The following is a 12,500-nucleotide window of genomic DNA, read 5'->3' as shown; positions in this document are numbered from 1 at the left end:
TTGATCGCCACACCTGGAGCTCTACCTGCCACCAGGGAATTGCTCACCTTCAGGAGAAGTTCACAGAGAGGAGAGCAGAGCGGCGTGCACAGCGGCACCAGCGTGCTAGGGGTCTACCGACCTCCGCTGCTGCCTTCCCCTGCCCCTCCTGTGACAAAATATGCGGATCACGCATTGGTCTGAGCAGCCACCAGGCTATGCACAGACGACAGACACAACAATAATCATCCCATGAACTTTATTTGGAGCAACGTCATCATCGACATCGATGGACTGCCATAAGCAAGTAAGTGTGTGTGCGTGTGTGTGTGTGTGTGAGTGCGTGCGTGTGCCTGTGCACACATACCAGGTTTACTAGCGGCAGGTTGCTGGCCGCTGCCCCACTGCATGCTGGGAGTGGGAGGAGCCTGCAGGCTGGCCCGGTACAGAGAGTCCAGGTCGGACAGCTCTGCCTCCTCCTCATTGGCCAGCTCTGCCTCCTCCTCATTGGCCCCATCCCCAGGTGCATTCTGGGAGCCGTAGTGGCGGTTGACGTTCTCCGCCCAGCGCTCCACGGGCAGCGCGTAGGAGGAAGGGGAGGGGCTTCCATCCGGTGAGCGCAGAAGGGGGGCGGGGTCAGACGTGGGCGAATCCACCGTGTCGCCACCCGTCGGCCAATGGCGGCGCTCGTGGTGGTGGGAGGCGGGGTCAGACTTGGAGACGGGCTGCGATTGGCCGTGGTGGTGCACCGGGACAGCGGGAGGAGGCGGGGCCTCGTCCTCGTCCTATAGGGATGGAGACGATACTAGTTTATCGTGATAAACGAACGAGATTTACATTTACACTAAAGGATTTACATTTACACTAAAGGATTTACATTTACACTAAAGGATTTACATTTACACTAAAGGGTTTACATTTAAACTAAAGGATTTACATTTACACTAAAGGATTTACATTTACACTAAAGGATTTACATTTACACTAAAGGATTTACATTTACACTAAAGGATTTACATTTACACTAAAGGATTTACATTTACACTAAAGGATTTACATTTACACTAAAGGGTTTACATTTACACTAAAGGATTTACATTTACACTAAAGGATTTACATTTACACTAAAGGGTTTACATTTACACTAAAGGATTTACATTTACACTAAAGGATTTACATTTACACTAAAGGATTTACATTTACACTAAAGGATTTACATTTACACTAAAGGGTTTACATTTACACTAAAGGATTTACATTTACACTAAAGGGTTTACATTTACACTAAAGGATTTACATTTACACTAAAGGGTTTACATTTACACTAAAGGATTTACATTTACACTAAAGGATTTACATTTACACTAAAGGATTTACATTTACACTAAAGGATTTACATTTACACTAAAGGATTTACATTTACACTAAAGGGTTTACATTTAAACTAAAGGATTTACATTTACACTAAAGGATTTACATTTACACTAAAGGGTTTACATTTACACTAAAGGATTTACATTTACACTAAAGGATTTACATTTACACTAAAGGATTTACATTTACACTAAAGGATTTACATTTACACTAAAGGATTTACATTTACACTAAAGGATTTACATTTACACTAAAGGATTTACATTTACACTAAAGGATTTACATTTACACTAAAGGGTTTACATTTACACTAAAGGATTTACATTTACACTAAAGGGTTTACATTTACACTAAAGGATTTACATTTACACTAAAGGGTTTACATTTACACTAAAGGATTTACATTTACACTAAAGGATTTACATTTACACTAAAGGATTTACATTTACACTAAAGGATTTACATTTACACTAAAGGGTTTACATTTACACTAAAGGGTTTACATTTACACTAAAGGATTTACATTTACACTAAAGGATTTACATTTACACTAAAGGATTTACATTTACACTAAAGGATTTACATTTACACTAAAGGATTTACATTTACACTAAAGGGTTTACATTTACACTAAAGGATTTACATTTACACTAAAGGATTTACATTTACACTAAAGGGTTTACATTTACACTAAAGGATTTACATTTACACTAAAGGGTTTACATTTACACTAAAGGATTTACATTTACACTAAAGGATTTACATTTACACTAAAGGATTTACATTTACACTAAAGGGTTTACATTTACACTAAAGGATTTACATTTACACTAAAGGATTTACATTTACACTAAAGGGTTTACATTTACACTAAAGGATTTACATTTACACTAAAGGGTTTACATTTACACTAAAGGATTTACATTTACACTAAAGGATTTACATTTACACTAAAGGATTTACATTTACACTAAAGGATTTACATTTACACTAAAGGATTTACATTTACACTAAAGGGTTTACATTTACACTAAAGGATTTACATTTACACTAAAGGGTTTACATTTACACTAAAGGATTTACATTTACACTAAAGGATTTACATTTACACTAAAGGATTTACATTTACACTAAAGGATTTACATTTACACTAAAGGATTTACATTTACACTAAAGGATTTACATTTACACTAAAGGGTTTACATTTACACTAAAGGATTTACATTTACACTAAAGGATTTACATTTACACTAAAGGATTTACATTTACACTAAAGGATTTACATTTACACTAAAGGATTTACATTTACACTAAAGGATTTACATTTACACTAAAGGATTTACATTTACACTAAAGGATTTACATTTACACTAAAGGGTTTACATTTACACTAAAGGATTTACATTTACACTAAAGGATTTACATTTACACTAAAGGGTTTACATTTACACTAAAGGATTTACATTTACACTAAAGGATTTACATTTACACTAAAGGGTTTACATTTACACTAAAGGATTTACATTTACACTAAAAGATTTATCAAATCTACAAGCTCACAAACAAAACTGACATTTTAGGCATAGGTAATAGATAAGATATAAGGTTAATCGATAATAAGGTTAATCAATAATAAGGTTGATCAATAATAAGGTTAATCAATAATAAGGTTAATCAATAATAAGGTTAATCAATAATAAGGTTAATCAATAATAAGGTTAATCACAATCATTCACCATTACTTTTGCGACGATCATCGTGTCATGTTCATAAAATGGTCCCTCGAAGGAGGGGCGGGGCTTCCACAGCAGAGGAGGAGGGGCCTCCACGGTTGTGGGCGGAGCCATCGAGGGAGGTGAGGGAGGGGCCACCGGGGGGTGTTCCTGGGGTTCCACAGGCAGCGCTGTCTCCTGATTGGTCACAGTATTTAGACTCAGGTAAATATTCAAGTGTTCCAAAGAGTCAAATTACAAAGTGCTTATTTTCCTTTAACCCATTGAGTGCTGGGATTCATCTTTTTTTTTTCAAAATAAGAGCACCAGAGTGGCAACAGACATTTTTTTTATCCCACAATATTTTGATCGGGTGTGCCGTCATGCTGGCTTTGAAGCACGGGTAGATAGCCATTTCAACCAATCCGATTGCTTCGTTGGAACTACGATGCTGTATAATTAATAGTTACAGTCAACCAATGGTTACCTGGGGGGGGGGGGGGGGGGCTAATGGTCACCTGGTGTTGAGGGGGAGGGACTAATGGACACCTGGTGTTGAGGGGGAGGGACTAATGGACACCTGGTGTTGAGGGGGGCGGGGCTAATGGTCACGTGGTGTTGAGGGGGGCGGGGCTAATGGTCACCTGGGGGCGGGGCTAATGGTCACCTGGGGGCGGGGTCTCCCGGGCCGTGTGCAGGGGCTCTCGGAGGAGCTGGTGGTCCGCTGATGTCCCGTCGTCTCGCTGTTTGGGGAGGAGCCTGTGTCAGGAAAGGGGAGGAGGAGGGGCTTATGGGGGAGAGGGGGAGGGGGAGGAGGAGGGCGCGGGTGTAGTCGGTCATCGGCGGTGTCCGATTGGCTGGTCCCGGGGTCACTGGAGGAACGGCGAGAGGAAGGGAGGTTTACACTTTAGCCGTTGAGAAATAGGTAGAATGCCGCGCTACGAGCTTGTAATTATTGAAAAATCGTGAAAGTGTGGCGCAAATCTTTGCTACTGGGGTATAATTGTGTTATACGTTTAGCTATTGAAAAATAGCAGATCGTAGATCTGCTATTTTGATTTTTTTTAAATCCTGAAAATGTGGCGCAGATCTTTGGATGTATATTCTTTCAGAGCGAATGTTTCTTTAGTTGTTGTTGCAATTTGTGACATAGTGGTCTCTACCTATAGGGTTCTCCTCATAGTGGTCTCTACCTATAGGGTTCTCCTCATAGTGGTACCTAGTAGAGCTGTCCCCGACTAAGGATTTGTATAGTCGAAATTAATATGAATACAGTTGCTGTTAGTCGACTGATAGTCGACTGAGAGGCTTGTCATTAGTCAGATTGAGCACAGCAGGTGAGATTGAGATCCTGGAGTCTTATCAGGCCAGCGCACTGTGCGTTAAAGTCACAGGCAGTGGCACATTGCCACACAGCAGGCAGACACACTCCACATGCACATTGGAGATGGATTAAAAACAGTCAGAAAGCATGTTCAAATGTGTTTATGTCCCCCACAGACCTACAATTTACAATTTAGGCATTTAGCAGACGCTCTTAATCCAGAGCGACTTACATTTAAGCAAGAACAAAAGCATGGGAATACATCACATAAAAGCATCTATCATGAAACATGCGTAAGCTAAGAAGGTAACAGTGGAATATCTATATGATGAAGCTATACATACACTATACATAATAAACTATACATATTCACTACTATGCTATACATATGTACTATGGCGTGCTATGACTATATACAATACAAATATAGTGCTGTCTACATAACATGCTATAAGTCTGTGTCAAATGCTATCTAAGCCAACAGAAATGCTATCTAAGGGGTTAGGGTAAGTGCTATGGGCCATGATGGAGTCTGAAAAGGTGGGTTTTCAGGCTACGGCGGAAGATTGGGAGTGATGCTGCAGTTCTGACTGCAATGGGAAGTGCATTCCACAGTTTTGGAGCCAGAAGGGAGAAGAGTTTGGGACGTGTGGAGCGTTGTCCCGGCGACCTAGTGGAATAATACAATAATATTTTGTGATGAACATCGACTGAGACCCGTTCCGATCGATTAGTCGACTATTCGACTAATCGAGGTCAGCCCTAGTACCTAGTGGTTCCTAGTGGTACCTATAGTGGTACCTAGTGGTACCTATAGTGGTACCTATAGTGGTACCTAGTGGTACCTAGTGGTACCTATAGTGGTACCTAGTGGTACCTATAGTGGTACCTAGTGGTCCCTACCTCGGGCTCTCCTCTGCGTGCGTGTCCTGCGCTGCAGCCTCCTGCTGCAGGCTGAGCTGCAGGCGTTGCTGCAGGCCTCTGGCCCGCCGCATGCTCCGGTGCAGACGTCCCTCGCAGACCGCACGGCGGCTGCATCTGCTGCTGCAGCTCTGCAGCGCAGCGCGCAGCTTAGCTACACACAGACACACCAACACCACCACACACACACACCAACACCACCACACACACACACCAACACCACCACACACACACACACCAACACCACCACACACACACACACACCAACACCACCACACACACACACACACACACACACACACACACACACACACACACACACACACACACACACACACACACACACACAATACAAGACAGAGGAGGAGGAGGGAAAAGTGGAGGAATGATGATGAGGAGCGGGGGGGGGGGAGTCAAAAAAGAAGGAAATAAATGGGAAAAAATGCAGAAAATAAATTGTCGTGAGGATTTACGTGCAAAAAAACGCAAAAAAAATGGAAACTTGGGGAACCAAGCGCTCAACTCTGTGTGACATCATAGGATGTTTGGACTGGGGCGAGGAGGTGGTCTAAACATGCAGTACATTCACCAGAAGCTCCTCTGAGATGACCTCTGACCTCTGATTGGAATGTCGTGGGGTGTGTTTCAATGCTGCTGCGCATCTATGGGGAGATGGAGGCGTGCGTGCGTGCATGTTTGAGCATGTGGGAGTGAGAGAGAGAGAGAGAGAGAGAGAGAGAGAGAGAGAGAGAGAGAGAGAGAGAGAGAGAGAGATAGAGAGAGAGAGAGAGAGAGAGAGAGAGAGAGATAGAGAGAGAGAGAGAGAGAGAGAGAGAGAGAGAGGTACATAGATTGTGCATTGCATTCACCCATTCACACACCGATGGTGGAGGAAACCATGTAAGGCACCAACCAGCACATCAGGAGCAATCAGGGGTTTCAGTGTCTCAAGGACACTTTGACACTAACTCTGTGGGAGCCCACAGGGTTCGAACCGGGAACCGGGAGCCTTCATTAGCATCATTAACACTGACTCTGTTCTGACCAGAATGGAACAGAGCCTTCATTAGTATCATTAACACTGACTCTGTTCTGACCAGAATGGAACAGAGCCTTCATTAGCGTCATTAACACTGACTCTGTTCTGACCAGAATGGAACAGAGCCTTCATTAGCGTCATTAATACTGACTCTGTTGGACCAGAATGGAACAGAGCCTTCATTAGCGTCATTAACACTGACTCTGTTTGACCAGAATGGAACAGAGCCTTCATTAGTATCATTAACAATGACTCTGTTTGACCAGAATGGAACAGAGCCTTCATTAGCGTCATTAACACTGACTCTGTTCTGACCAGAATGGAACAGAGCCTTCAATAGCATCATTAACACTGACTCTGTTTGACCAGAATGGAACAGAGCCTTCATTAGCATCATTAACACTGACTCTGTCTGGCCAGAATGGAACAGAGCCTTCATTAGTATCATTAACACTGACTCTGTTTGACCAGAATGGAACAGAGCCTTCATTAGCATCATTAACACTGACTCTGTTTGACCAGAATGGAACAGAGCCTTCGTTAGCATCATTAACACTGACTCTGTTTGACCAGAATGGAACAGAGCCTTCGTTAGCATCATTAACACTGACTCTGTTTGACCAGAATGGAACAGAACCTTCATTAGCATCATTAACACTGACTCTGTTTGACCAGAATGGAACAGAGCCTTAATTAGCATCATTAACACTGACTCTGTTGGACCAGAATGGAACAGAGCCTTCGTTAGCATCATTAACACTGACTCTGTTTGACCAGAATGGAACAGAGCCTTCATTAGCATCATTAACATTGACTCTGTTTGACCAGAATGGAACAGAGCCTTCATTAGCATCATTAACACTGACTCTGTTTGACCAGAATGGAACAGAGCCTTCGTTAGCATCATTAACACTGACATGTTTGACCAGAATGGAACAGAGCCTTCATTAGCATCATTAACACTGACTCTGTGTGTACCAGATTGGACCAGAGCCTTCATTAGTATCATTAACACTGACTCTGTTTGACCAGAATGGAACAGAGCCTTCATTAGCATCATTAACACTGACTCTGTTTGACCAGAATGGAACAGAGCCTTCATTAGCATCATTAACACTGACTCTGTCTGGCCAGAATGGAACAGAGCCTTCATTAGTATCATTAATACTGACTCTGTTTGACCAGAATGGAACAGAGCCTTCATTAGTATCATTAACACTGACTCTGTTTGACCAGAATGGAACAGAGCCTTCGTTAGCATCATTAACACTGACTCTGTTCGACCAGAATGGAACAGAGCCTTCATTAGCATCATTAACACTGACTCTGTTTGACCAGAATGGAACAGAGCCTTCATTAGCATCATTATAACACTGACTCTGTTTGACCAGAATGGAACAGAGCCTTCATTAGCATCATTAACACTGACTCTGTTTGACCAGAATGGAACAGAGCCTTCATTAGCATCATTAACACTGACTCTGTTTGACCAGAATGGAACAGAGCCTTCATTAGCATCATTAACACTGGCTCTGTTGGACCAGAATGGAACAGAGCCTTCATTAGCATCATTAACACTGACTCTGTTTGACCAGAATGGAACAGAGCCTTCATTACATCATTAACACTGACTCTGTTTGACCAGAATGGAACAGAGCCTTCACTAGTATCATTAACACTGACTCTGTTTGACCAGAATGGAACAGAGCCTTCATTAGCATCATTAACGCTGACTCTGTTTGACCAGAATGGAACAGAGCCTTCATTAGCATCATTAACACTGACTCTGTTTGACCAGAATGGAACAGAGCCTTCATTAGCATCATTAACACTGACTCTGTTTGACCAGAATGGAACAGAGCCTTCATTAGCATCATTAACACTGACTCTGTTTGACCAGAATGGAACAGAGCCTTCATTAGCATCATTAACACTGACTCTGTTTGACCAGAATGGAACAGAGCCTTCATTAGCATCATTAACACTGACTCTGTTTGACCAGAATGGAACAGAGCCTTCATTAGCATCATTAACACTGACTCTGTTTGACCAGAATGGAACAGAGCCTTCGTTAGCATCATTAACACTGACTCTGTTTGACCAGAATGGAACAGAGCCTTCGTTAGCATCATTAACACTGACTCTGTTTGACCAGAATGGAACAGAGCCTTCATTAGCATCATTAACACTGACTCTGTTTGACCAGAATGGAACAGAGCCTTCATTAGCATCATTAACACTGACTCTGTTTGACCAGAATGGAACAGAGCCTTCATTAGCATCATTAACACTGACTCTGTTTGACCAGAATGGAACAGAGCCTTCATTAGCATCATTAACGCTGACTCTGTTTGACCAGAATGGAACAGAGCCTTCATTAGCATCATTAACACTGACATGTTTGACCAGAATGGTGTGTGCGCGTGTGTGTGTGTGTGTGTGTGTGTGTGTGTGTGTGTGTGTGTGTGTGTGTGTGTGTGTGTGTGTGTGTGTGTGTGTGTGTGTGCGTGCATGTGTGCGGCTCACAGAAGGGTGAGTTGGCAGGAAGAGGCGGGGCCTAGGAGGAGGCGGTACTTACACACAGCTTCGTTGACCACTGACAGCGCGGCAGTCACCTCGCCCGCCTGCTCCAAGCGCACAGATTGGTCGAGAAGTAGCTCCGCCTCTGAAACGCAGCGGTCCAAACTGTCCCCTTTACCTGCAACACATGAGCGACCAATCACATGAAGACAATTATAATATTATAATGAGCATTATAGTGAAGATCCAATCACATGAAGACAATTATAATATTATAATGAGCATTATAGTGAAGATCCAATCACATGAAGACAAGAGCATCGCAGTCCCGCCCCCTCTACCAGGGCCCAGGACCTGATTCCCCGTTCATGTTCCTCATAGACATTTCAAAAAGTATTTCTTTAAAGACCTTTTAAGCAACTTGGACACTCAGGCATGAAGGAAGCTTCAAGGAGTTCAAGTCTGTTGCTCTCCCCTTGTCCCCCATATATGGGGACTAGGTTGGTCTCCCCTTGTCCCCCATATATGGGGACTAGGTTGGTCTCCCCTTGTCCCCCATATATGGGGACTAGGTTGGTCTCCCCTTGTCCCCCATATATGGGGACTAGGTTGCTCTCCCCTTGTCCCCCATATATGGGGACTAGGTTGGTCTCCCCTTGTCCCCCATATATGGGGACTAGGTTGGTCTCCCCTTGTCCCCCATATATGGGGACTAGGTTGGTCTCCCCTTGTCCCCCATATATGGGGACTAGGTTGGTCTCCCCTTGTCCCCCATATATGGGGACTAGGTTGCTCTCCCCTTGTCCCCCATATATGGGGACTAGGTTGGTCTCCCCTTGTCCCCCATATATGGGGACTAGGTTGCTCTCCCCTTGTCCCCCATATATGGGGACTAGGTTGCTCTCCCCTTGTCCCCCATATATGGGGACTAGGTTGGTCTCCCCTTGCTTAAATTCACATTTAGAATTTTTTTCAGATGTCAAGATTTTCTGAGATGAATGAATGGTGATGGATGATGATGCTCATGGAACCTTCTGAAAGCTTCATGGACAAAGATAATCAACTTCAAAATAATAAAAAGAACGGTCAAAATGACCTCTCAGACATCCTAGTGTGTGTGTGTGTGTGTGTGCGTGCGTGTGTGTGTGTGTGTGTGTGTGTGTGTGTGTGTGTGTGTGTGTGTGTGTGCGTGCGTGTGTGTGTGTGTGTGTGTGTGTGTGTGTGTGTGTGTGTGTGTGGGGCTGCATTGTGTGGTGTGAATGCAGAACGTTCCCGTTTATTCCACAAGCCAACCAACAATACAACACCAGGTGTTCCAGTGGATTCCATGAGCCTGTCCAGAAACACCCACACACATGCACGCACACACGCACGCACGCACACACTGCACACACGCACACACTGCACACACACGCACGCACACACCGCACGCACGCACGCACGCACGCACGCACGCACGCACACACCGCACGCACGCACGCACACACACGCACGCACACACCGCACGCACGCACGCACGCACGCACGCACCACACGCACACACACACGCACCGCACGCACCGCACGCACACACACACGCACCGCACGCACCGCACGCACACACACACGCACCCACAGAGACACAGCAGACAATGCACTCTGTCGAGTGGAAACCTCATTCTGTGCAAACCTGATAAAGGGACACTTCACCCGTTTTGCAAATAAATATATGTTAATAATAATGACGTTTATAACATTTAAGAACACTGTCTTGGGGGTCTTTATATATATATATATATACTCCTTTCATGTATTTCTAAAACCATTGAACGTGTCGTCTCCAACCAGCTCTCTCTCCATCTCTCACAGAACAACCTGCTGGATCCCAACCAGTCCGGATTCAAGAAGGCCCACTCCACAGAAACTGCCCTGCTGGCAGTCACAGAAGCACTGCATGCTGCCCAAGCTGCTTCCCACTCTGCAGTACTGATTCTCCTAGACCTATCAGCAGCATTTGACACAGTGAACCACCAGCTGCTCCTAGAAACCCTAGCGGAGCTAGGCATCGGTGGAACGGCACTAAAGTGGTTCTCCTCCTACCTCACCGACCGGACCCACCAGGTTTCCTGGAAAGGTCTGTTATCATCCCCCCGAACCCTCCAAACTGGGGTCCCACAGGGATCTGTACTTGGTCCCCTCCCCTTTTCTCACTGTACACTAAATCCCTTGGCACTATTATCTCTGCTCACAATATATCCTATCACTGCTACGCCGATGACACACAACTGTTCCTATCCTTCCCCCCCTCTGCCACTCAGGTGGAAGAGCGCATCACTGCATGCCTGGCTGACATCTCACAGTGGATGTCCTCCAACCACCTCAAGCTGAACCCAGACAAGACTGAGCTTCTCCTCTTCCCAGCTAAGTCCTGCCCTATGTTATGTATAGACTGAGCTTCTCCTCTTCCCAGCTAAGTCCTGCCCTATGCGGGAGCTAACTATTTCCGTAGACAACGCCCTGGTAACGTCTGTCCCAACAGCCAGGAATATTGGTGTTGTCCTGGACAGTCAGCTCTCGTTCAAAGCTCACATCACAGCTGTCACTCGATCATGTAGGTTCACACTCTATAACATACGACGAATTAGACCGTTCCTCACCCAGGAATCAGCCCAGCTCCTAATCCAGACAACAGTCTTGTCAAAACTCGACTATTGTAACTCCCTCCTTACTGGCCTACCAGCATGTGCACTTAAGCCTCTCCAACTGATCCAAAATGCCGCAGCTCGCTTGGTCTTCAACCAGCCAAAATTCTCACATGTCTCCCCCCTGCTCCGCTCCCTCCACTGGCTCCCGGTCGCTGCCCGCACAGAATACAAAACTCTGATGCTGGCATTCAAAGCAACCAAGGGTATGGCTCCCCCATATCTTACAAGTATGATTGAACCCTACAAACCCTCCCGCGCACTCAGATCAGCCAACGCAGGGAAGCTGGAAGTACCCTCACTAAAAACGCCGGGACAACGCTCCACACGTCCCAAACTCTTCTCCCTTCTGGCTCCAAAACTGTGGAATGCACTTCCCATTGCAGTCAGAACTGCAGCATCACTCCCAATCTTCCGCCGTAGTCTGAAAACCCACCTTTTCAGACTCCATCATGGCCCATAGCACTTACCCTAACCCCTTAGATAGCATTTCTGTTGGCTTAGATAGCATTTGACACAGACTTATAGCATGTTATGTAGACAGCACTATAATTGTATTGTATATAGTCATAGCACGCCATAGTACATATGTATAGCATAGTAGTGAATATGTATAGTGTATGTATAGTTTCATTATATAGATATTCCACTGTTACTTTCTTAGCTTACGCATGTTTCATGATAAATGCTTTTATGTGATGTATTCCCATGCTTTTGTTCTTGCTTTAATGTAAGTCGCTCTGGATTAAGAGCGTCTGCTAAATGCCTAAATTGTAAATTGTATATGTTATATGTCTTTATATGTTAATAATGATGTTTATAACATTTAAGAACACTGTCTTGGGGGTCTTTATGTGTGTTTTTTATATATTTTAGATTTTAGCAGTGAGCCCATGCAGTGTCTCTGACGTGATGGACACTATACGGCCAAGCTACACCAGGCTTTTCTC

General features: G+C 44.3%; 1 protein-coding gene across 1 annotated transcript in view; it reads right to left on the bottom strand.

Annotated features, from left to right (window-relative positions):
• The window catches only part of LOC310864627 (uncharacterized protein), a gene marked incomplete at both ends in the record, with an annotated part of 36,574 nt that overhangs the window by 9,522 nt on the left and 14,552 nt on the right, over window positions 1-12,500 (bottom strand). The window contains 5 exons of the mRNA XM_083773315.1: window positions 347-764; window positions 3,090-3,263; window positions 3,733-3,937; window positions 5,293-5,464; window positions 8,928-9,047. Of these exons, the coding sequence (XP_083629441.1) occupies window positions 347-764; window positions 3,090-3,263; window positions 3,733-3,937; window positions 5,293-5,464; window positions 8,928-9,047 (1,089 nt within the window). The remainder of the gene's footprint in view (window positions 1-346; window positions 765-3,089; window positions 3,264-3,732; window positions 3,938-5,292; window positions 5,465-8,927; window positions 9,048-12,500) is intronic.

This window comes from Protomyctophum parallelum (genome assembly GCF_964188405.1).
Source record: "Protomyctophum parallelum genome assembly, chromosome: 9".
Classification (NCBI taxonomy): Eukaryota; Metazoa; Chordata; class Actinopteri; order Myctophiformes; family Myctophidae; genus Protomyctophum; species Protomyctophum parallelum.
This window is presented reverse-complemented; position numbering and strand designations above follow the sequence as displayed.